The sequence below is a fragment of the Neoarius graeffei genome, chromosome 19 (genome assembly GCF_027579695.1).
Source record: "Neoarius graeffei isolate fNeoGra1 chromosome 19, fNeoGra1.pri, whole genome shotgun sequence".
Classification (NCBI taxonomy): Eukaryota; Metazoa; Chordata; class Actinopteri; order Siluriformes; family Ariidae; genus Neoarius; species Neoarius graeffei.
Window position 1 is genome coordinate 27,592,272 of NC_083587.1, and position 24,101 is coordinate 27,616,372.

General features: G+C 40.3%; 1 protein-coding gene across 1 annotated transcript in view; it reads right to left on the reverse strand.

The window, feature by feature from the left end:
• Positions 1–6,285: 6,285 nt before the first annotated feature.
• si:ch73-173p19.1 (uncharacterized) overlaps positions 6,286–24,101 on the reverse strand; it is a 33,911-nt gene continuing 16,095 nt past the window's right edge. The window contains exons 7-17 of the mRNA XM_060899942.1: positions 23,145–23,231; positions 22,946–23,024; positions 20,739–20,923; positions 20,380–20,622; positions 20,137–20,235; positions 19,803–19,996; positions 16,432–16,606; positions 16,124–16,280; positions 14,584–14,737; positions 12,749–12,857; positions 6,286–8,582 (exon numbers count right to left, since the gene is read on the reverse strand). Of these exons, the coding sequence (XP_060755925.1) occupies positions 8,392–8,582; positions 12,749–12,857; positions 14,584–14,737; positions 16,124–16,280; positions 16,432–16,606; positions 19,803–19,996; positions 20,137–20,235; positions 20,380–20,622; positions 20,739–20,923; positions 22,946–23,024; positions 23,145–23,231 (1,673 nt within the window). The 3' untranslated portion in view covers positions 6,286–8,391. The remainder of the gene's footprint in view (positions 8,583–12,748; positions 12,858–14,583; positions 14,738–16,123; positions 16,281–16,431; positions 16,607–19,802; positions 19,997–20,136; positions 20,236–20,379; positions 20,623–20,738; positions 20,924–22,945; positions 23,025–23,144; positions 23,232–24,101) is intronic.

Consider the following 24,101-nt stretch of genomic DNA (forward strand, 5'->3'; position numbering starts at 1 on the left):
CCATCTCAGATTTCAATGAAATTTGGAGGGCTCAGAGATACTATTAAAAGAAGTTAATCCCCAAAATTTGAGCTTCCTATCTCCAACGGTTTCAGAGATACAGGCATTTGAATTTTTCGATTTTTTTGCATTTTGCTCAAAACATACATATTTCAAAGTGTAATATAATCTTTATTATGCAAGATAGAAACCTAAAATTTTGCACAGAGAGACTCAATGTCTTGTACTACAAGCTTCAACTTAGAATTTCAATGGTCATTTTATATTAGATGGTGATTTTAACAAGGAAATTAAAAAGACAAATTTGCATTTTTTGCATTTTTAACTCATTCTGGAAGCTTGCCTGTGGCAGTAATGCTTAAACTAAGAATGTTATTCAAATCTACACAGAAATATCTACCAATTTCAGTTTTACCAAGTCTCCACTATTCCTAGTTTGTCTGTAATAGGGTTTTGAAATTCGCCGATTTCTAAAACATGCCATTTTCAGTAGCAAGAAATCCAATGTGGGATAGCAGTTAGGAACTTGTAAATTTTTTTCAGTAATCCCCAAGACCCATATTTTATATTTCCAAATTTTTGTTCTGTGTCTCTCAAGTATTTTTAAACTACAGGGGTTTAAAAAATCCATTTTCACCAAATTCGAATTTTTGATATATTTTCATATAACATATTTGAGGGTTAATAAATGCTTCAATAAGGCTCAAGTAGGTTAGGAGACATGTTTCTTCCTCAATTTTAAATAAAATTTCAATTAATGCTCAGTATTAATTATTTGTAAATTGATTTTAATCTAAGACTGTGTAACATTAGCAATCAATGACCAGCTATTGTGTACCAGTCAACAGCCAGCCTTATCAATATCAACACAGCACAATAGGTGACCTTTGATACCAGAACAGGTGGCTCATATCTTATAGTTTTAGAGTCTGTAAACTGCATACTTGTTCAGATAACATTATATTGCTTGGATTATATTAAATACATTGTAATACAGAGCACTGAGAACATTTACCAATGTTATTAACTGAATGTGTTTCTTTGCAAGGATTGGATATTTTGAATAGTTGACTAGGGTATTTAATTGTAGTTGCTTTCAATTTGAGATCAGTATAAATGAGTTTGTTCTTAGACATCTAGAAATGGCTGAACTTCCTCCCTGTTCTATAGGAATTGGACTAAAGAAAGATTCTGACTGCCATAAACTAACATACAACAGAAATTGTAAGTTAAATACACTCTCTCAGTATAGTTTGGAGCAAATTTCATTAATTAATAAAATTTCATTTTAGAAAGTAAAGTTTCTTCTACTTGTTGCAGCTTTGCTTTGCCATATGCAGCTTTCTGTTTGTGGCTATACTTGGCAATTTTCAGTAGAGAGCAACCAATTGACACAAGGCTTTTGTCAAGTGATTCAGCTACCTCACCAGTGTATGTTGGATCCACATCTACACACATGCTCTCTTGTTCTGATTCTGTAGAACCTGCTGAATCTGCTTGGCTTAAATGTTCTTTCACTCTCTGTGAACATTTAGAACACAATTTTTGTCCAGGTTTAATATTTTTATTTATCAGTTTTGAAAGTGAATCTGCTGTTTCAGGAAGAATTGAATGTAATTCTGTTTTAACTTTTTTCTTGTGCCTTTCATATGGATCACAACAACTTTTCTGTAGCTCTTCATATTTCATCAGAAACAGTTTTTCATGATGCAGACATACTGTGTCTGTGCTTGAAATGTTCTCCAGTTCAGTTCTCTGTTTAATTAATGAAATTTGCTCCAAACTATACTGAGAGTGTATTTAACTTACAGTTGTGTTCAAAATAATAGCAGTGTGTTTAAAAACGTGAGTAAAGCTCAAAATCTTTATAATAGTTTTTATTTCCATGCATTGGGAACACTGCACATTATATTCTACATCAAAACATGAAGAAAAATGTATGAATATTTTAATTACTTTACAGAAAATGAAGAAAAATGAACATTGGGCTGTTCAAAAAAAATAGCGGTGTCTGCATTTTTCATTACAAACTCCAAATATTTACTGTATAAACTGAAAAAATCTTAAGGATTTAGTATTCCTGTGAATCACTAAACTAATATTTAGTTGTATAACCACGGTTTCTGAGAATTTCTGGCACCTGTGAACAGGTATTCCAGCCCAGGATGATTTGACAACATTCCACAATTCCTCTGCATTTCTTGGTTTTGCCTCAGAAACAGCATTTTTGATGTCACCCCACAAGTTTTCTATCGGATTAAGGTCCGGGGATTGGGCTGGCCACTCCATAACTTTCATTTTGTTGGTCTTGAACCCTGATGCTGCTCGCTTACTGGTGTGTTTGGGGTCGTTGTCTTGTTGAAACACCCATTTCAAGGGCATTTCCTCTTCAGCATAAGGCAACATGACCTCTTCAAGTATTTTGATATATGCAAACTGATCCATGATCCCTGGTATGCGATAAATGGGCCCAACACCATAGTAAGAGAAACATTCCCATATCATGATGCTTGCACCACCATGCTTCACTGTCTTCAGAGTGTACTGTGGCTTGAATTCAGTGTTTGGGGGTCGTCTAAAAAACTGTCTGCGGCCCTTGGACCCAAAAAGAACAATTTTACTTTCATCAGTCCACAAAATGTTTTTCCATTTCTCTTTAGGCCAGTCGATGTGTTCTTTGGCAAATTGTATCCTCTTCAGCACATCTTTTTTTTAACAGTGGAACTTTGTGGGAGCTTCTTGCCGATAGATTAGCTTCACACAGGCATCTTCTAATTGTCACAGTACTCACAGGTAACTTCAGACCGTCTTTGATCACCCTGGAGCTGATCATTGGCTGAGTCTTTGCCATTCTGGCTATTCTTCGATCCATTCGAATGGTAGTCTTCTGTTTTCTTCCAAGTCTCTCTGGTTTTGCTGTCCATTTTAAAGCACTGGAGATCATTTTAGCCGAGCAGCCCATCATTTTCTGCACTTCTTTACAGTATACGTTTTACCTCTCCAATCAACGTTTTAATCAAAGCACGCTGTTCTTCTGAACAATGTCTGGAACAACCCATGTTTCTCAGGTTTTCAGAGAGAAATGGATGTACAACATGTGCTGGCTTCATCCTTAAAGGAACAGTCCACCATACTTCCATAATGAAATATGCTCTTATCTGAATTGAGACGAGCTGCTCCGTACCTCTCCGAGCTTTGCGCGACCTCCCAGTCAGTCAGACGCAGTCAGATGCGCTGTCACTCCTGTTAGCAATGTAGCTAGGCTCAGCATGGCCAATGGTATTTTTTGGGGCTGTAGTTAGATGCGACCAAACTCTTCCGCGTTTTTCCTGTTTACATAGGTTTATGTGACCAGTGATATGAAACAAGTTCAGTGACACAAATTGAAACATAGCGATTTTCTATGCTATGGAAAGTCCGCACTATAATGACAGGCGTACTAACACCTTCTGCGCGCTTCAACAGCGCATTGACACTGAGTTCCATATCAATGCGCTGTCGAAGCGCGCAGAAGGTGTTAATACGCCTGTCATTATAGTGCGGACTTTCCATAGCATAGAAAATCGCTACGTTTCAATTTGTGTAACTGAACTTGTTTCATATCACTGGTCATATAAACCTATGTAAACAGGAAAAACGCGGAAGAGTTTGGTCGCATCTAACTACAGCCCCCAAAAATACCATTGGCCATGCTGAGCCTAGCTACATTGCTAACAGGAGTGACAGCGCGTCTGACTGACTGGGAGGTCGCGCAAAGCTCGGAGAGGTACGGAGCAGCTCGTCTCAATTCAGATAAGAGCATATTTCATTATGGAAGTACGGTGGACTGTTCCTTTAAATTAGGGCCACCTGATTGACATCTGTTTTTTCACAGAATGAATGACCTTACTAATTAAACTCCACACTGCTATTATTTTGAACACGTCCCTTTCACTTAATTAATTATTCGATTACACAGACTCAGGAGCATGCATATCATGAATGTTGGGTCTGTTGGTTTTCTATGATTCTGCTACACCTACTGGTAAATTATTTGCCATGTAGTAATATAATTTCCACCAAAAACAGTGACTGATCTGGTTAGTCGTGTTGGACTGCTATTATTTTGAACACAAGTGTACAATTTCTGTTGTATGTTAGTTTATGGCAGTCAGGATCTTTCTTTAGTCCAATTCCTATAGAACAGGGAGGAAGTTCAGCCATTTCTAGATGTCTAAGAACAAACTCATTTATACTGATCTCAAACTGAAAGCAACTACAATTAAATACCCTAGTCAACTATTCAAAATATCCAATCCTTGCAAAGAAACACATTCAGTTAATAACATTGGTAAATGTTCTCAGTGCTCTGTATTACAATGTATTTAATATAATCCAAGCAATATAATGTTATCTGAACAAGTATGCAGTTTACAGACTCTAAAACTATAAGATATGAGCCACCTGTTCTGGTATCAAAGGTCACCTATTGTGCTGTGTTGATATTGATAAGGCTGGCTGTTGACTGGTACACAATAGCTGGTCATTGATTGCTAATGTTACACAGTCTTAGATTAAAATCAATTTACAAATAATTAATACTGAGCATTAATTGAAATTTTATTTAAAATTGAGGAAGAAACATGTCTCCTAACCTACTTGAGCCTTATTGAAGCATTTATTAACCCTCAAATATGTTATATGAAAATATATCAAAAATTCGAATTTGGTGAAAATGGATTTTTTAAACCCCTGTAGTTTAAAAATACTTGAGAGACACAGAACAAAAATTTGGAAATATAAAATATGGGTCTTGGGGATTACTGAAAAAAATTTACAAGTTCCTAACTGCTATCCCACATTGGATTTCTTGCTACTGAAAATGGCATGTTTTAGAAATTGGCGAATTTCAAAACCCTATTACAGACAAACTAGGAATAGTGGAGACTTGGTAAAACTGAAATTGGTAGATATTTCTATGTAGATTTGAATAACATTCTTAGTTTAAGCATTACTGCCACAGGCAAGCTTCCAGAATGAGTTAAAAATGCAAAAAATGCAAATTTGTCTTTTTAATTTCCTTGTTAAAATCACCATCTGATATAAAATGACCATTGAAATTCTAAGTTGAAGCTTGTAGTACAATACATTGAGTCTCTCTGTGCAAATTTTAGGTTTCTATCTTGCATAATAAAGATTATATTACACTTTGAAATATGTATGTTTTGAGCAAAATGCAAAAAAATCGAAAAATTCAAATGCCTGTATCTCTGAAACCGTTGGAGATAGGAAGCTCAAGTTTTGGGGATTAACTTCTTTTAATAGTATCTCTGAGGCCTCCAAATTTCATTGAAATCTGAGATGGTCGAGCATAACCTCTTGTTGATTTGGCATGGAATGACCCATTATTGACACACAGTACTTTGAACATTTATAGTTATATTTAATACTGTGGAACATCTGCAAGACAGATTAGTTCCTGTTATCACTGAACAACAGGTATTCCCTCACTAGCCAATAAGAGAAAGAAAGTCAAACCGTCATGTTATTGAGAAACCAGAAAGTCCCCGGTCCTGTGGTAGAAATGTAACTAGAAATGGTTAAAAATTGTCTCGTCATATAAAAAACACTGTTTACACTACATTACTCTCTGCCTTGTGGTGTACTTGTAAGTGTACAACATTTTTGGCTGGAGAGTTTTTGATTGGTGAAATTACTATGTGCTTGGTTTCTGCATAATAGTTATGAAACCTATCGTGCTGTATGTTTCATTAATGTTCCTACTGTGGTATTATGCTAGGGAGTCTTTACATGGCCAGCATCCTTATCTCTTCCTCTTCAGACAAACAAATGATGTTTAGTTAACTGCTCAGTTCTACAGAAGCTGCAAAAATGTCTGGGTAAAAAAAAAAAGTGGGTTATTTGGAGGAACATATTAGTTGATAACCCATGACAATGACACGAAAGGGCTATAATGATTTTTCTGCCCAAATTTTAAAGCCATTTTATTCCGTCCTGTTGGTTGCTAAGTGGCAAATCAAAAAGTCTACATAAATCCAAATCTGTCTCTTTTGCTTTCATTGAGCTCGAGGCTCAATTTACTAAAATGTCTGCACTCCCATCAGGATTAAACCACATGATCTACAGACGTTAAGGGTGGGACTACAGATGGCTACATCACTCAAGAGATATGTCAGACATGTTTAAAAACAACACCTACAATTTGTAATTATTTGTTATGTTTTTATTCTCATACAAAATTATTACAGAATAGAAACAAGATCTAAAAATATATATATATTTTAAGTTACATTTTGAAGTTTCAAGCTTAAGTCTTAAATTATTTAGGACTGTTTAAAATACTGATTACTGGAAATTGTTTTGATTCACCGAATTTTGTAATTCTGTATCATATGGCACAACTTAAACATATTACATTGTTCCAACTAATAAAAACAAAACAATGTCCGATTCATAAACGCTTTAGTTTCACACTTGAGGAAAATGATCCAATATTACATATCTGTGAATGACAAAAGTATGTGAACCTTTGCTTTCAGTATCTGGTGTGACCCCCTTGTGCAGCAATAACTGCAACTAAACGTTTCTGGTAACTGTTGATCAGTCCTGCACACCAGCTTGGAGCAATTTTAGCCCATTCCTCCGTACAGAACAGCTTCAGCTCTGGGATGTTGGTGGGTTTCCTCACATGAACTGCTCGCTTCAGGTCCTTCCACAACATTTTGATTGGATTAAGGTCAGGACTTTGACTTGGCCATTCCAAAACATTAACTTTATTCTTCTTTAACCATTCTTTGGTAGAACAACTTGTATGCTTAGGGTCGTTGTCTTGCTGCATGACTCACCTTCTCTTGAGATTCAGTTCATGGACAGATGTCCTGACATTTTCCTTTAGAATTCGCTGGTATAATTCAGAATTCATTGTTCCATCAATGATGGCAACCCGTCCGGGCCCAGATGCAGTAAAACAGGCCCAAACCATGATACTACCACCACGTTTCACAGATGGGATAAGGTTCTTGTGCTGGAATGCAGTGTTTTCCTTTCTCCAAACATAACACTTCTCATTTAAGCCAAAAAGTTCTATTTTGGACTCATCCGTCCACAAAACATTTTTCCAATAGCCTTCTGGCTTGTCTACGTGATCTTTAGCAAACTGCAGATGAGAAGCAATGTTCTTTTTGGAGAGCAGTGGCTTTCTCCTTGTAACCCTGCCATGCACACCGTTGTTGTTCAGTGTTCTCCTGATGGTGGACTCGTGAACATTAGCCAATGTGAGAGAGGCCTTCAGTTGCTTAGAAGTTACCCTGGGGTCCTTTGTGACCTCGCCGACTATTACACGCTTTGCTCTTGGAGTGATCTTTGTTGGTCGACCACTCCTAGGGAGGGTAACAATGGTCTTGAATTTCCTCCATTTGCCTGATTTGTACACAATCTGTCTGATTGTGGATTGGTGGAGTCCAAACTCTTTAGAGATGGTTTTGTAACCTTTTCCAGCCTGATGAGCATCAACAATGCTTTTTCCAAGGTCCTCAGAAATCTCCTTTATTCATGCCATGATACACTCCCACAAACGTGTTGTGAAGATCAGACTTTGATAGATCCCTGTTCTTTAAATAAAACAGGGTGCCCACTCACACCTGATTGTCATCCCATTGATTGAAAACACCGGACTCTAATTTCACCTTCAAATTAACTACTAATCCTAGAGGTTCACATACTTTTGCCACTCACAGATATGTAATATTGGATCATTTTCCTCAATGAATAAATGACCAAGTATAATATTTTTTGTCTTATTTGTTTAACTGGGTTCTCTTTATCTACTTTTAGGACTTATGTGGAAATCTGATGTTTTAGGTCATATTTATGCAGAAATATAGACAATTCTAAAGGGCTCACAAATTTTCAAGCACCACTGTTACCTTGTTTCCAGTTTTTTTTTCTAAGCATGACTGATTAAACTGTGAGTTTATTAATTTTTGCAAAAATAATATGATTAAAGCAATAACACTATTGGTAAATGAAAGTGTGTGTGAATTTCACTGGATCTGAAAGCCCTACTTTCAGCCAGAGCCTCCCAATTAACTCCAAAACCACACCAAAGGGAGTTTTAGCTCATGATAATCAAAACTAGTTCATTTGCAGCCATCTGATAACAATATTACTACAATATAATTTATATTTTTAATAACAGCCATGTTACATTATTGCATGTATTGTTTTTTATTTGGAAAGCTATCTTGAGTGGGTAAGAAGTATTGTGTGTGACTATTACTTTGTTGTTAAGATGATTATGATGTGTTAAATCAAGACAGTGTGTGTGTGTGTGTGTGTGTGTGTGTGTGTGTGTGCATAAATGGCTTGATCAGAGCTGTCTCAGTGTAATGGTCAAGCTTCATCAGTCCCACCACCATCATCATCATCACTTTGTTCCTCAGCAGAGAGCGGTTGTGTATTATTGGCACGGATACTGATCAGGTGAGGAGAGGCGGAGAGCAGGTTGACCACGCCCCCTGCAGTCACACCGGTACCGTCCAGATTTACCTGATTCAGTTTCATACCATGAAGAAACTTTAATCCTAGAAATGAGACAAGAAAATGAAAGGTGTTTTATTACACAGTGTACTGTACATTAAACATTTTTGGTTGCTTTCACATTAGGTGTTTTTGTTCCTGTCTGTAACATTTTATAAGTAAATATTTTTAAGAAAGCTTATTTGTTGTCATGAAGGAGAGCTTGCAAAATGGGGGGTGGAAAAAATGTTATGCATTTTAGAGAAATGCTGACCAATCAGGTGGCAGTTTGGAAGGCAAGAAAAAAAAAAGAAAAAAAAAACCATCTTGGAGAACAGAGTGCTGGGGAAGCAGTTTGTCTTTTGAATGACTTTATACTATTAGCCTTATGACATCTGAGCTAAACGGAGCTGAATATTAAGAACTGCGTGAAATCTTTGCTGTTATTAAATCTAGACAGGTACAATTCGCTGGTACAATCTCAGCTCATCTCATTATCTCTAGCTGCTTTATCATTCTACAGGTAGTGGTTAGCGCTGTCGCCTCACAGCAAGAAGGTCCGGGTTCGAGCCCCGTGGCCGGCGAGGGCCTTTCTGTGTGGAGTTTGCATGTTCTCCCCGTGTCCGCGTGGGTTTCCTCCGGGTGCTCCGGTTTCCCCCACAGTCCAAAGACATGCAGGTTAGGTTAACTGGTGACTCTAAATTGACCGTAGGTGTGAATGTGTGTGTGAATGGTTGTCTGTGTCTATGTGTCAGCCCTGTGATGACCTGGTGACTTGTCCAGGGTGTACCCCGCCTTTCGCCCGTAGCCAGCTGGGATAGGCTCCAGCTTGCCTGCGACCCTGTAGAACAGGATAAAGCGGCTAGAGATAATGAGATGAGATGTCTTAATAAGTTACTGTTGAGTGGCCGGTAAATTGTACCATTTATTTGTCAGTGGCCGGTAAAGTTTGATATTTTGTGAAGTTAATTTTCACCCGTGTACAACACAGTGGGCTATTTACAAAAAGGTATATATTGCTGCCTGTGCTATCTAACAGACCTACCCCAGAGGACACACCTGGCCAATCCCTGTCTGTCAATTTTCTTAAAGACATCACCTATGTGAAATCAGGGGCGGATCTAGAAAAATATTTATGGGGTGGCAAGAGGGGGGCAGGAATTTTTGAGGGGTGGCAACGTATTACAGACGTGTATATATACTGAATTTAATCACAGTTATCACAGTTTGACGACAAATAGTATGTACACACTACAAAAGGGCACGGGCTGCCATTTACAAACTCATACAGACAAACTTAATCTCATGCTTTTATTGTTCACGAAGAACACATTCTCAGATAAGGTCTATACCGTTTCTGGACAGTTTTATACTGTATATGCATAAGAACAGACACTAAAAAACAACAGTAACAACACTGCTTCAAGTTCAGCATGATTTAAACCATTTACACCAGTGTCACATTTTATAGTTTTATTTTCTCACGCTTTGTAAAGGCTCACCAGTGAGCATAACATGAACTTGTCATGCCTACAACAGCTGAATGCGGCAATTTCCATGTTGCTCAGCAAAACGCTTCACAAATTTATCAAGATCTAATGCTTTTGTGCGCTTTGATTCAATGCGGAGTACAGCCAAACTTGATGGTCTCTTTTCTGTCATAGTTGACCGCAAATAAGTCTTTATGAGCCTGAGAGATGAAAAACTTCGTTCACAGGATGCACTGCTCACAGGCAAGACAACCGCTATTTTACACAACCTGAACAACTAAAAAAAAAATCTTGGTATGGGTCCAAAAACTGAGTGAACTCCATGAGAGTGGTAGGACTCTCCTATTCCCCCTTTTTTCTGTCTAGTACTTTCCTCGTCTGATGTAACTCATGTTTAAGATCCTCAATATTTGAATCATAAGCTTCAGCCAATAGCAGAACAGCCTCCTCTCTCAGAAAAGTTGGACTTGATGGATTTAGTGCCTGGACACCCTGCATAATGTTACAATTCGTGTTAGAAAATATTTCTCCAATCATGTTATCCAGAACTGGATAGTACACAGAGACACAAAAAGTGTGCTTGCTATCTGAAGGCATGTTTGGCTACTTCTTTTATTTTTGCTTGAACACCTGCATGTGTCCCACGCATCACTGCTGCGCCATCGTAGTCCTGTCCTACAAGGTTTTTCTTGTACTCCAGCCCATGTTTCTCAAGGAAGCATATAATCTTGTCACTTAAGGCGGTGCCATCCAGGTGTTCTGCCACTTCAAACTCCAGAAAGCTTTCATGAACCACACCTTTGTAAAAATATCTCAGAACAAATGACATTTGCTCTTTTTTCTGAACATCTTTAGTTTCATCAACAATAACTGAAAACTGCTTGCTCGTTTTAACTTCCTGGATGATTTCCTCTTTGACCATTGCAGCCAAGCACTCAAGTATTTCATTCTGTATTGTTTTACTTGTGTATTTTGCATTTTTAGCTTGTTGCTCAAGTCTTTTTTTAATGATGGGGTTATGATTACCCAGCAAGTCTAACATTGGAAAAAAAAAGGGTGTTTTTCTTTCTGAGTCAAGAGACTCCCTGTGACCCCGCTGTGCTATGTTTTCTGTGGCTGTTAGAACTAAAATTTCAGCTAATATTTTAACGTAGTATTGATTTTAACAAAGTTATCACGTTTTTACAATATATTTATCATGTAATATAACATCACATAATTTCATGATACAAAATTATTACGTTATTTCATGATATTTTCATGTAATAACGTGAAAACACCTTATCAAGAAATAACGTGAAAATATGGTTTAACGTCCTAGGCTAGGCTACTTCCATTAAAAGCAGACGGCCTAGCCTACTGTAGAACTTGGGTCGAGCAAAAACACCGAGCAAAAACATGGCTGAATCCTGAATGACTCCTATTTGTATAAATAGGGGACTACATAGGCGACAAAACGTAGTGTTTTTCCTGCCATGGAAGTGCACTTGTATATTGAAGAGGAAGCAATTTGCATTACAGCCTTGAATGAGGATTCAAAATGGCGGCTCGGCTCAGTTTTCCCTTCCTCCTTCAGTATACAAGTGCGCTTCCATGTTTATGCAGGAGGGCTGATAGAAGTGGCGAAACATTTTACTTTTTATCGTTTCTTTCACAACTTGAATATGTTGAAACAAAAAATTATGACAAACTAACGCCGCTTACACTAAAATATCGAGGGAAATTTGTAATAAAAACTTTACGGTCGGCAATTTCAACGCGGAAATTCTCGATCGGTCGGGTTACCGGAAACACTTTTTTTTGGCCTTACATGTATAGTTAGCTAAATAACGTTCTCCAACCTGATTTTTATCCTCTCAAAATCAGCATCGCAACTATGCTAGCACTGTTCATTCGTTATAATTTCATTTCTTGATCGACAGTTAATCAGCTTTTACCTCTGTCCTCCCGTGTCTCCTTTCCTCGCGACTCCTGGCTCCCTCGCTTCGTGCCTCTCAATTTTCCAAAACAACCAATCTCTGGCTGCATTCGCCGCAGTCGGACATTGGAAATTCGCGCACGTAAATGTCAAATTGGCCGTAATTTTTCTTTGAATTCGTCGCTGCCAACTGGGGTGGCAGCAGGGGTGGCAAGGCTTTCTTTTAGAGTGTCATTTGCCACCCTATGCCACCCCGGTAGATCCGCCCATGGTTATTCACCCCCGAGCGCGCTGGAAACTGTTCCATTGGTATGTTCAGATCCAGTCGCGAGATGAGGTTGCCAGATCTCTCTATAAAAAGGTGACTTTGCTGTCTGAATCTGTGGAATATTCGTAAGCGAGGACTGGCAACCAGCAGTGGGTTGCGCACCAGCTGATCAGAACTCCAATGGAAAAGAAGCGCATGTTAGTAACTGTTTATCTCAATTGGCTGTAACCTTGTAAGTGAAATGTTTGGCAACAGTAACGTTGTAGCCTGCCTACCCCCCCCCAAAAAAAAAACTCTTCGGATCTACACGATTCACACAAGTGACCTATTTTGGGACCAAAACGGCGAATTTCGCCGAAAGGTGAGGAGTTTGCGTGTGTGTACAACTTCTAATCCATCATTTGTATCTATTATGTGTAACCTGTCAATTATCATCAATGATCTCCAAATATGTAAACTATAATCTACAATTTATCTTCTGCAACATGGAATATACTGTCTGTAATCTATAATGCATAACCTGGTTTAAAAAAAAAAGATATTAATTTCCTTTACCCCGATCAGTGATGCGTGCTTTGCTCAGGTTCAGTTTGATCAGTTCAGTGCAATGAATTAATGCTTTCAGGACTGAATCTCCCACCTGCGTGCAAGACAAACCTAGAACCTACACAAACACAAAAAGACACACAAATGCTCTAAACACAAGAACAGTGAAAGTCACTGATTTTTAAAATTTTGTCAATTAGCAGGAAAAAAAAAAAAAAGTGGGTTTGTGTCCAAAGCATTACTGACAACAAAATTCCAGGTGATAAACATTTAGAATGTAATCAAAGAACTCTGTTTTAATAAATATATGTAGAGCACAGGCAATTGCTCTAAGACAACGAGGGAGGCTCAGCCTCCTCTAAAAATGACGAACATCGTGTAGGATGAATTGCGCTAGGCTAATGTTATAGCCGACCTTATAACATTGCTATTTCAGATCCAGAATCATAGAAATATATGTGCTCAACCCAACTACAGTGCGAAATCATTCCCTTATAACTTTAATGTGTGCGTGAGTTTTTCCCCCTCGTGACAGCGCGATGCAGCCCAGCCTCAGTGGATTGGGAGCTATGTGCTTGTCAATCTCAAAATGCAAGACGATTATTGGACAAATACTGCGAAAACGCCCGCCCACGGAGTCTCACGGACTCCCAGCCTCAGTGGACTTCAACAGCATTTGGGAGCTCTGCGCTTTTCAATCTCAAAATGCAAGACGGTTATTGGACAAATACTGCGAAAATGCCCACCTACGGACTCCGAGCCTCACATGGGAGGGACATGGCAGTTTCCGCGAGGAGACTGGTGATTGGTGAAAGCAGCCGGATATTTTCTTTGATTGACAGCTCGTTTCAACTATAGACAGGCAGCGACAGTGTTGCCAGATTGGGCGGTTTTAAGTGCATTTTGGCGGGTTTTGAACATATTTTGGGCTGGATAACGTCAGCAGTATCTGGCAACATCAGTTCAGTCCCATGCGGATTCGCAAGTGCTGTGGTGTATTGTAAGAGATCGGCTTACATTTCGATTTCATTCATTACATACGGTTTCCACCAGCTTTTTTAGTTTGTATATATTTTCATTGTAAATAAAGTGTAAATATAGTGTTGTCAAGTTTGCTATCTTAGTTCCAGACATTTCGTTTATTTGAGTGACTGAACTTGAACTTGAGGGGCCTAGTCAGCTAGCAAGAAAGCTGCGCACGGATGCCAAGCATTGCTAATTTAATTTTGGTGAAGCCATTTGCCAGTCTTCCTTTCGAGGAAAAAATTAAAATTAAAGAGCAGGGTAGACCAACGCCTCAAATTGACTTGGTGAAAAAGGTAGGGAATAATACTCGTTCCTTTCAGCTCTCCTGGTACGAGAAAGTGAATTGGCTAACAGCAAGTGACCCACATCAACAACAGTAAATAGGCTACTTTAGTAATATGTCATGGATGGACCAAAAATATAGAATCTATTTAAAATGTTTATGCTGAGTATATTATATTGGAATATATGTTTTTCTGGATATGAATTAAACACAGCTACAATTTGGAAAACATTTTTAAATAAAAACACAGCCGAGGTCAATTTTTAAACAACATGCCACAATTTTAAAATATAAAATGTTAAAATATACCCCTCCCCCCCAACACCACCATCATGCATATTGGACAGTAGGCTAATGGGCCAAAAGAACCTGTTATTTCACAGTTTGTGACCCTGCCAACAATCAGCCAGATCAGAGGCAAGAGTATGGGCAAAATTGATGTGTTTTTTCTTTTAAAATCTGGAAATATCGTAACCGACCAGCCTCCCCTGTTTGAAAGACTACCAGTCGCCACTGATGTAGTGTGTGTGTGTACCTGCAGATAAGGCAGGTGTGTGATGAATGCAGCGACTCCACGACTCGTCACAGCTGTTCGGTTGAGACACACGTCTATCAGCAGAGTGAGAGTGGACAGAGCTGATAAGCCCACATCAGTGAGCGGAGTGTTACTCAATGAAAGCTTCTTCAGCCTGGGGAGATACAGACAGAGTGGTTTAAATATGGATTAAAAAGTACATCATTTCTATCATACATATTTACTGGACCAATTCACATCTAGACACTATCCATAAACCATAATATGTTCAGGCATCTTACACTGGATGAAAACTCACCAAAATTGGATAAAGCACAATAATCCTACTGATCTGATAAACACATTGGCCCTGACTTACTAAAGGTGTGTGTGTTTAAAAAAAAAAAAAGAAAGAAAAAACTGCAAAGCATTGCATCATTCAAATGAGCAAAACAAAGTCTTTCTGAATATGTAGTTTGGGGTGATTTGAACTAAAAGTAAAAAATCTAGAATTGAGTCAGTGCTAACAGATTAATATTGCAGATCCAGTGTGATTAACTAAACCTGAAAAAGTCATTTCATAAATAGTGATTGAGAGAGCAAATGAATATTCCCGATAGGCATGTATTAAATGTGCAGAAGTCCATTTCTACAGGGTGAATTAAATAAGAAAAAAGGATTAGGTTTTAATAATGACAAGGTTGATCATGACTATATTTCAAAATGAGGAGCAAAACATTTCTTAAAATGACTTAATATTAGCAAGAAATTTGGTTTCGTGTTACATTACCTTTGATGCCAAAACCAGAATTTGAAAAGGTTTCAACCTATAAACAGTATACACGTTTACTATAAGCTTATATTATATTTTGTACGTTTTATCTGCACAACTCACAGCCCTTAATCCACATTATATTAGATACACAATTCTGCACGGAGGCTAGTACAGTATCAGTTACACTCTGAGATTCTCTTAAATACTCTATATGGCCAAAGGTTTGTGGACCTCTCATCATCATTACGCCTGTATTTGTTTTTGAACATCCCGTTCCTGATTTAGTCCCCTGTGCTGTTATAATAACCTCCACTCTGTTAGGACTTGTGTTCATTCAGCTGCAAGAGCGTTAACGAGATCAGGCACTGATGACACTGACAAGTGAAATAAAAACAAACAGCACAAAACTGCAAAAACCTAATTTATATCGTTTTCTACCCCTACAACTGGAATGCCTCTGTGCTAACAGCAAAACTAATAAACTGCACTTTATACCCTGTGCTTTTACCGACCCAAGAGGCCATAGTCCTGTTTCCTTCTTTTTTTAAATCAAATTCACAGGTCAAATTTCACCTAAATAAAGTCCATGTGAAGAAAAAGTCAGCAATACCAGAAGCAATGCAAGTCTGTCACATTTAGTGTCATTTTCCTTTCAGTAGCTTGGATTTCTGCCTGGGGAATTTTATTCTCGTTTGGTTTGACCACTGCATTAGTGGTGGCAGAAAAGCAGCGTTTTAAGGTGTAAATCAGGGGAATTGTACTTAACATTTTACACTCTACACATACCGAGTCATTTGCCCCAAGTGTGTGATGCCCTGGTCAGTAATGTGTGTGTAATCGCTCAGGTCAAGCTCAGAGAGCAGAGTGTGTGTGCAGAGAAAGAAAAGCCCAGCGTCGGTCACTGAGTGACGGCCAGGAAGTGTTAGCTGAGTCAGGTTCAGCCCTGTAATAAAAAACAAACAGAAAATCATCTCTACATTAATACACAGAATACTAAACACATAAAGACAAATATGTCATCAGTTGCAGTGTGAACTATTTGAACTCTGCTCTTGATAGAAAGTGCCAGACTAACACACAGTAAAAGGACTGACCTGAGAGGATCTCGAGTGTGTGATCACCACTACTGACAGGAACACCGTGAAGACTGAGTGATGATAGATTCTGGTTCGCTGAAAGACACTGCAGTGAGCCTTCTTTAACCTGAGTGAAGTCGAGGTGAAGAGTCTGTAGATCGTGCAGATCGGCCAGAGCAGACACGTCACACACCTGAGAGAAATGTCACACAATAACACAAAAATATGTTTCATGAGACTTAAAAAAACCATTCATTCTATATTTTTAATTATTATACATACGGGACACTTTTTCGATGGAATAAAAACGTGTTCTATTCCCTTCTAGCGGGTTCATTCGAATTGATAGCATGCAATATTGTTAGCATATCACTTATCCTACGTGCATTACATCACTCTACCCAAAGAAGACTGAGTGTTGAATATGATTTACGATATTGCATGGCTGTCAAGACAACATGACGTCACACGTCGGAGACATGGCCATCTTCTGTGGGTGGTAAAAGAGAGCAACTGGACTTGCTTGAAGATTCTTGAAGATGTTTCACCTCTCATCCAAAAGGCTTCTTCAGTTCTGTCTGACTAATGCCGCTTTTCCACTACCAACGCGGCTGAGTTGGGCTGAGCTGTGCCGTGCTGAGTTGGGCTGAGTCGAGCTGAGTGGGGCTGTTGGAGTTGCATTTCGACTACAACCGCGCTGAACCGTGCTGGCTGGAAGTGGGTGGACACATTGGGTGGAGTTAGCGAAAGTGGGTGGACTTCACGTGATGTCGTTAGGCGGCGCAAACAGTGACCTTTTAAGCGGTAGTCTCACGGCCCGGATAGTAAACAATAAACATGGAGTCATTAGTGTTGCTGGTCTTGGTGCTGTGGCTTGTTGTCACCGACAACGCCAACAGATACTGGCAAGAGCGTATAGATGAGGCGAGGCGCATAAGGCTTCAGAAATTCTCATAATTCGTAATTCTCCTTCTTCCGGGTTTACGGTGTTTACAGATCCCAGCGTGCTCGCGGGGCGTGTGTGGGCATGTGAGGACACTCCTCCTCACCAATCAGTGCACAGGGGAGTGTCTGCTCACGCCCCCAGCCCCACTCAGCTCGGTTTGGCTCGCTTCAGCCCCACTCCAAAACCGTGCGAGTTTTGGGGGCTGAGCAGGGCTGAAGCGAGCTGAGTCGTGCTGTTCTGAGGTAGTCAAAACGCGAGCCGTGTCGGGCTGAAGTGAGCTGAAGTGAGCTGAAAAAGGGTAGTGGAAAAGGGCCATAATAGGGAGCATCAGGTATCTATCCTCTCATGGATGAAAAGCAATCCTAAGGTGTCGTTGAGTCATCCTGTTGGTGTGGGTCACTGGGGGCTGGGTGTGAACGGCCTCGAGAGTCGTTGGGGCGATCAATGGATTGTTGGTTCTCTCTGTCCTCCTGCGAGTCACTGAAAACAGCTGGGTTTTGGTGTGCATTCAGTTGTCTAGGAAGTGTGCCAAGGACTGCATTGTAGGTGGCTGATAAATGATGTCTTAGACCCTCACCTCTGTTCAGTGATGGCCGTTCCAGGTTGACAAAAATGGCTTCTTTAACTCCTCGCTCATACCAACGATCCTCTCTGGCTAAAATGCGTACGTTGCAATCCTGAAATGAGTGTCCTTTGTTGTTAAGATGAAGACAGACAGCAGAGTCCTGGCCTGAGGAACTGGCTCTCCTGTGTTGACCCATGTGCCTGTGAAGCGTTTGTTTTGTTTCCTCAATATACGAGTCCGTGCATTCCTCACTGCACTGAATTGCATACACTACGTTGTCCTGTTTGTGTCTGGGTATTCTGTCCTTAGGTTGGACCAGTTTCTGCTTCAGGGTGTTACTGGGTCTGAAACGTACCGGAATGTTGTGTTTGTAGAAGATCCTCCTGAGTTTCTCAGATAGACCAGAAATGTAGGGAATGACAACGTTCTTGCGTTTGTTCCTGTTATCCTCCTTGTCCGTTATGTTCCTTTTTCTGCTCTTGAAGAAGGCCCAGTTGGGATACCTGCAGTTCTGAAGTGCTTTCTTGATGTGATTCTGCTCCTTCTCTTTTCCCTCTACCGTTGTAGGGATGTTCTGAGCCCTGTGTTGCAAGGTCCTAATGACTCCCAATTTGTGTTCCAGTGGGTGGTGAGAGTCGAAGAGTAGGTACTGGTCTGTGTGTGTGGGTTTCCGGTAGACCTCGATGCTAAGGCTTCTGTCTTGTCTAATGTGTACATCACAATCCAAGAAGGCTAGATTATTCCCACTGACGTCCTCCCGAGTGAACTTGATGTTGATTGCCACTGCATTGATGTGCTTAGAGAAGGCTTCCACCTCATGGGTTTTGATTTTAACCCAGGTGTCATCCACATATCTGAACCAGTGGCTGGGAGCAACTCCTGAAAAAGTGGTCAAAGCTTTATGTTCCACTTCCTCCATGTAAAGATTGGCCACAATAGGGGACACCGGTGAGCCCATGGCGCATCCACGCTTCTGTCTGAAGAAACTTTCATAAAACTGGAAATAAGTGGTAGTCAGGCAGAGCTCAAGCAGGGTGCAAATCTGGTCCATGGTGAGGTTCGTTCTATCCAGTAAGGTGTTGTCTTGAAGGAGTCGTTTTCTAACAGATTCGACTGCTTCTGCGGTGGGAATGCAGGTGAAAAGAGAAGGGACATCGTAGGAAACCATGGTTTCATCTGAGTCTAGTTTGAGGTCTGCAACTTTAGTAGCAAAATCTTGGGAGTTTTTGACGTGATGTGGTGTATTCCCAACAAGAGGAGCCAGGAATGGTGGCTAGGTGTTTGGCAATGTTATAGGTGATCGAGCCTTTCGGATGAGAGGTGAAACGTCTTCAAGAATCTTCAAGCAAGTCCAGTTGCTCTCTTTTACCACCCACAGTTTACTATGACCTGGATGACTGACAATCTTCACAGAGATGGCCATCTTCGTGTGGGTCGTCCGGCGACAACATATATTGATCGACTTTGTTCAGACACTGGGTGCGAACCAACCAATCTCCCAGCAATGGATGATGGATTGTGATGGATGGCATTGGACGGGTCAAGTTTATCCAAGCTCACGCGACCAATGGTGATGATATCAGATATATTCCATTCAGCTAGCATGGTACTGAACAAGCCGAAGACGAGTTCAATACCATGCTAGCTGAATGGAATACATCTGATATACCATTCAACGCCAGCCAATATTATTTAATGATTAAAGATTCAGGTTGGTCACAGACTTAGCAGCTTCTCTCACTCATAGTTATTACTGCTGTTAATGTTTTTCCTTCTTGATCAATACCAGTCTTCTAAGCTTTAATTCTCAGTTAGTCCCAGAGCTAGGTGTGTGTGTGTGTGTGTGTGTGTGTGTGTGTGTGTGTGTGTGTTAGTTACCCTGGTGTGTGTGATGCTGAGCAGACGCAGCTGTGGCACACACACACGCAGTGCAGTTAGTGTTTCCTCTGTAACAGCAGTTTGGTTTAAACTCAGGTGAACAAGTGCAGGAGGACATGATTGAAGGAAGACCAGCAGACCAGCATCACTCACTTTAGTGTGATCCAGAATCAACACACACAAGGACCTGAGAGCTGAACACACACACACACACACACATATATACATATATAAAAGAGCTGGACGAGAGAACAATTTAAATGAGGTGACGCTGTGTTAATACGGCCTGAACGTGGCTATGCTGGAGGACTATAACACGCGTAGTCTAACTTACGTGTCATGTGATGTAAACAGCTGTCGGTAAGTTTAGAGCAAGACGAGAGATTCAAGTACTGCAGCTTCACCAAATTACACAACACAGACAGCCCACAATCTGACAGAGAGAAAATAAAAACAAACTGTTATGTTTATACAAATGCAAGCTGGATGCCGTGTGCATCCTGCGTTTATTCAATACCAACAAATACTGTCTGAGTGATAGTTAATTTTACAGATTAAATAAAATAAACACACACACCAGTGATTAATGGCGAGTTGACCAAGCTGAGGTGTGTGAGGTGTGTAAATGTGCCGAGTTGCTGCAGCAGTGTGTTGGTGGTGTATGGGTAGCTGTTTAATGTTAACGTCCCAAGTGAGCAACCAATGAACAGCTGAAGAGTTCGAGGGTTCAGCAGGCGATCTGAGGTCATGTGACCCAACAAACGTTCAGCTAGCTCTGGGGTCAAACATGAAAAACTGCTAACGAACTGCATATAAGGAGCTGAAAGAGAGAGACAGAAGAACAAAACTGTCAATAATGGTGTATTTAAGCAGATTATATAATTCAAATAAGAAAAAGAAGCATGTATGCATTTATAACGTTTGTATGTTTCTGACCACTGGTGAGGGAGATGGCGGCACGTGTTGCCATGGTGATGAGTTTGGGCACACTGCAGGGTTTCTTGGGGGGAGTCAGAGACTCCGTGTGATGTTGCTGTTGATTATTTCTCTGTAAACGCTGCAATGCTGCCTCACCGGGTAACACTCTGCCCTCTGCTGGATCTACGGGGGCATCTGGATCCCTACACACGCACACACACACACAAACTTAAAGGGATAGTTCGGGATTTTTGACATGGAATCTGTATGGCATCCCCATCAATAGTGTCGTGCAAACACACTGACTTACCCCTGACAGCATCCTGTGAGTCCAGTTCTTGTCCAGTTTTGGTCCAGACGAAAGTAGTCCGGCAAGTTTGTTGGGGTCACGAAAGTAAAACGTTTTTCGTCTCAAAACAGTACGTGTTCAAAAGAGTGATATATTTGCATCACAAAACCGTTGCCAAATAAAAAGTCAGACCTCGAAATCGCTTGGCACTATTTTCTCTCCCTCAGTATCACTGCGCGCTGTCATGTTGACATCTGCGCAGGAATCAACACCTTTCCCATTGTTTGGCAGTGATTAGGAGTTCAGATCAGTGGCGCTAACAAGCTAATTTGAGAGCAAGAACAGCGACAAATTTATCACCTTCTATAATCTATACAATAATATATTTGTGAAAATGGTGCGCACTTGCGACTATCCAGGCTGTAGCAACAAAGATGTGGCTGAATCTCCGCACACATTTCACCGTCGTAGTCAGACATGCTGTCGCTAACTTTGCTAGCAGTAAACAATGTAGTGATGTGTCGGTCGCGAACGATCCGGTTCAAAGAGTCGGCTCTTTGACGTGAACGACGGGAGCCGGCTCTTCGGTGGGAGCCGAGTTGGGGAGCCGAATTAGTTTTTTGTCCTTAGGTGCCTCAGAGAGAGAGAGAGAGAGAGAGAGAGAGAGAGAGAGAGAGAGAGTTCAGCTCAGCTGAAGGATGATTGTCTATTTGACAACCATGATCATTGTTTTGTTGCCGTGAATTCCTAAAGCTCATGATATAAATTGTCGCTCATAAATTGACAGGTTCGGTCGGCAACCGCCTTGGCATGGCCAGATTAACCTGCGGTATACAACGAGACAGCAGTCATTGTAACAGGAGCATATTTGCTGTTCCAGCGGCTTCTCATTACTGGTGGAGCAGAGTGCGGCACTTTTTTCTCTTTTTACATGCGCTCAAGGTGCCACATATTTTGTTGCACATTGTTCTGTGTTTGTTAAAATAATTTCCAACTTTGCTTCATAGTTTCTTAGGCCTGATTTATACTTCATAATTTATTTTGTGGCATTTTGTTCAAGGTCGAGTGTGAAATAAAGCCATAAAGGATAAACAGTTGATGTCTTCTGTGTATTTTATATTGGTAATATAACAGTTTTGCATTATGTTTGTGAGAAAATAATTTATTAATTGGTAAGTAAGTTTTATTTCTATAGTTAGAACATTGTTACACTGCTATACTTTACAAAGCTTTACAATGGCTACAAAAACTAAAAAATAAAATGGAAAACATCCTATTGATAAAATATAAATAATGTAATTAATTAACTAGTTAACTGCAGCAATTAAATCAAAAATAAAATCTCAGGAGCCGTTTGGGAGCCGAAAGAGCCGGCTCCTTATAGTAAGAAGAGCCAAAAGAGCCGGCTCCCGAAAAAGAGCTGAAATTCCCATCACTAAAACAATGAATGAAACAGCCGTGGCTGTCACCTGGCGGCAGCGCGCAGTGATAAGAAGGGAGAGAAAATAGTGCCAAGCGATTTCGAGGTCTGACTTTTTATTTGGCAACGGTTTTGTGATGCAAATATATCACTCTTTTGAACACATACTGTTTTGAGACGAAAAACGTTTTACTTTCGTGACCCCAACAAACTTGCCGGACTACTTTCGTCTGGACCAAAACTGGACAAGAACTGGACTCACAGGATGCTGTCAGGGGTAAGTCAGTGTGTTTGCACGACACTATTGATGGGGATGCCATACAGATTCATGTCAAAAATCCCGAACTATCCTTTTAATACTGTAATATGCTATCCTAAATACTGCTCACTGACTCAAAGCAGAACTAAGGTTAAAATTATACATACGTACTGCAACAGATTTAAAATAGTTATAGTAATATAAAAAGTCAGTATAAATATTATACAAGGAGTAAAAAAGTGCGCGTGCGTGTGTACCCGAGTCTGTTTCCATGATTCGGCCAGTAATGTTGATCCTGATCTCTGAGCTCGTTAAAGAAAGGAAGATGAGGTACAGCTGGGATAAACACAGATAAACACAAAGTTTATACCCTGAGATGGACTTCAGCTACAGTGAAGCTATTTATCACCGGCCAACAATACCACTTTAACAACTTGGAATATACAAGTCCAGTACCATTCCTGTCTGCCAGTGCTTGTTCTTCATCATTAGAAGCAGCATCATCACCACCTTCTTCTCCTGGCACCAGTCTCTGTCCACGGCCTGCCAATGAGAAACCTCTTTAAAAGACAATTCCCTGAACTAATATTGAAGAGTCAATCAAAGCAAAATTAAAAAAAAAAAGATTTGCCCTGCAGACACATTCCAACATGCACTCACTTGCCACTTTATTAGGAACACCTGAATACCTCACCATTTATGCAATTAATCACTCAGCCAAACATGTGGCGGAAGCACAATGCAATACACGTCAAGTCAAGTTTATTTATATAGCACTTCTGACAACAGACGTTGTCGCAAAGCAGCTTTACAGAAAATTAAAGACTTTAAACTAGTGCTGTCAAGCGATTAAAATATTTAATCGCGATTAATGTCGCGACTGTCATAGTTAACTCGCGATTAATCGCAATTTAATCGCACATTTTTGTCACATGAAAAACCATGTAATTCTCTTATCAGCATTAAAAAGTGAATGGGCTTGCTCACCGTTCGAACTACGGGGTACACGGGGGATCCGAGATCCCCTGAAACAGACATGAGATCCCTTGAAAACATGATTTGGGAAATGTTGGGGGGGTCTCTAAAATATTGGCAAAATGATGTTTATTGACATAGCAATCGTGTGTAACGGGAAGCATTTGCATATCCGAAGTGAGCGCGCGATGGAGATCCGCGCTCTGAGACAAGCGCAAGCACCCCCCCCCAGGGAAAAAAAAGGGACCCCCCGAAAATATCGGCATAGTTCGAACACTGGTTGTACCAATGTTTTTTTTTTTATTGCAGAGCATAACACGTCTTGTCACAGCCACTGCAAAGTGGGGCTGGAGCAGCCGATGGGAAAACGAAACCTAAGCCGAGCACCGTGGCTCTTCGGGGGAGGGCAGAGGACTCTGGCTGTGCGGGGCGTGGCAT